The 1697-nt window shown below is 46.6% G+C and overlaps 1 protein-coding gene across 1 annotated transcript; it reads left to right on the top strand.

Moving 5' to 3' along the window:
• Nucleotides 1–270: 270 nt before the first annotated feature.
• On the top strand, nucleotides 271–1266 carry LOC142001969 (olfactory receptor 52R1-like). Its single transcript, XM_074977674.1, has one exon. It carries the CDS (start codon nucleotides 271–273, stop codon nucleotides 1264–1266), a length of 996 nt encoding a protein of 331 aa, XP_074833775.1.
• The last annotated feature ends 431 nt before the right edge of the window (nucleotides 1267–1697 follow it).

Genomic DNA, 1697 nt, shown 5'->3' with positions numbered 1-1697 from the left:
GGTCTGATAAGCAAAGAAGATTAAATCAGGTCCCTGCTAGAAGTGATGCTGACAGCATCCAGGCCATTAATTTTGACCATTCATAATTCATTTTTTAAACAATGAAAGTGTCATTTTTGTGTCTCTGATAAATTTGCTTCATCCCTCAGAACAACCTCCAGTACTAAATGTATTCTATGACATGAACATTGTCTTTCCATCCAGGCATTTTATGACAATTATCATCATAACTTCTGAGCACCTACAGGAGGTCAGGAGAACATATGGTACATGCAATCTACACTGTTTTGCCTCAGAGCTGAACACCTGCTTCTCTACCCTATGTTAGATTCCAACACAACAGACTTCGCCAACCCCTCCACTTTCATTCTGCTGGGCATTCCTGGCCTGGAGTCAGCTCACGTCTGGATCTCCATCCCCTTCTGCACCATGTATGTCATAGCCATCTTGGGGAACTTCACCATCCTGTTCATCGTGAAAGTAGATCAGAGGCTCCATGAGCCCATGTACTATTTCCTCTGCATGCTGGCCATTAGCGACCTGGTCTTGTCTACATCCACACTGCCCAAAACACTGAGCATCTTCTGGTCCAATTCCAGGGAGATCAATTTCAATGCCTGCCTGACCCAGCTGTTCTTCATTCACTGCTTCTTAGCAATAGAATCTGGGATTGTCGTGGCCATGGCTTTTGATCGCTATGTGGCCATCTGTGATCCCTTGAGACATTCCACCATCCTCACAAAAGAGGTGGTTGCAAAAATCGGCCTGGCCATGATGCTGCGTGGAAGCGTACTTGCACTGCCCTACCCCTTCTTGGCAAGGCAGTGGCCATACTGCAGAACCAACATCATCCCCCACTCCTTCTGCGAGCACATAGCGGTGGTGAAGCTGGCCTGTGCTGATATCAGTATCAGTAGTTACTACGGCCTCTTTGTAGCATTCCTGGTGATTGGCCTGGATGTCCTTTTTATCACCATGTCCTATACCCAGATCCTCAGGGCCATCTTCCGTCTCCCCACAAAGGACGCCCGGCTCAAGACTTTCGGGACTTGCACCTCCCACCTCTGTGTCGTTTTAGCCTTTTACGTCCCAGCTCTCTTCTCCTTCCTCTCACACCGGTTTGGCAAAAATGTGCCCCTGCAGTTCCACATTCTAGTTGCCAACCTGTATCTCCTGGTGCCCCCTATGCTAAACCCCATCATCTATGGGATGAAGACCAAACAGATCCAGGACAGGCTGCTCCAGTACTTTATTTACATGAACTGAAACTTCCACGTGCTGCTCAGCCTCTCGGATGGAGTTGTATGCAGAGCTTGCTGGTGACATGATACTGAATGACTGACCAGTCAAAAAGACATTAAACCCTTTTTTGATGTTATGGTGCTATATTAACATGAGAATCTGGAGTCTCTATTTACCCACTCAGTGGGTTGCCGCCTTTCTTATCTTTGGTAACTGGATCCATGAAAATCACATTCAGCCCCAATCTTATCCCTATGTGCCTTCCCCTGATGCACCTAGTCTATCAATTTCCATTTTTTAATTCCACTCTTCCACCGCCCCCCACCACCACTTTTCTCCTTTTCTATCCCTGTCATTCACTGGATTCTCTCGATATCCCGAGGAATAATACCGATTTCAAAAGAGATGGCACTATTTTGAAAGAGCACTATGGACCTGGAAATGCTGTTTTGAAA

Source organism: Carettochelys insculpta, chromosome 1 (genome assembly GCF_033958435.1).
Source record: "Carettochelys insculpta isolate YL-2023 chromosome 1, ASM3395843v1, whole genome shotgun sequence".
Lineage (NCBI taxonomy): Eukaryota > Metazoa > Chordata > Testudines > Carettochelyidae > Carettochelys > Carettochelys insculpta.
The sequence above is the reverse complement of the archived record's forward strand: the minus strand, read 5'-3'. Positions and strand labels throughout refer to the sequence as shown.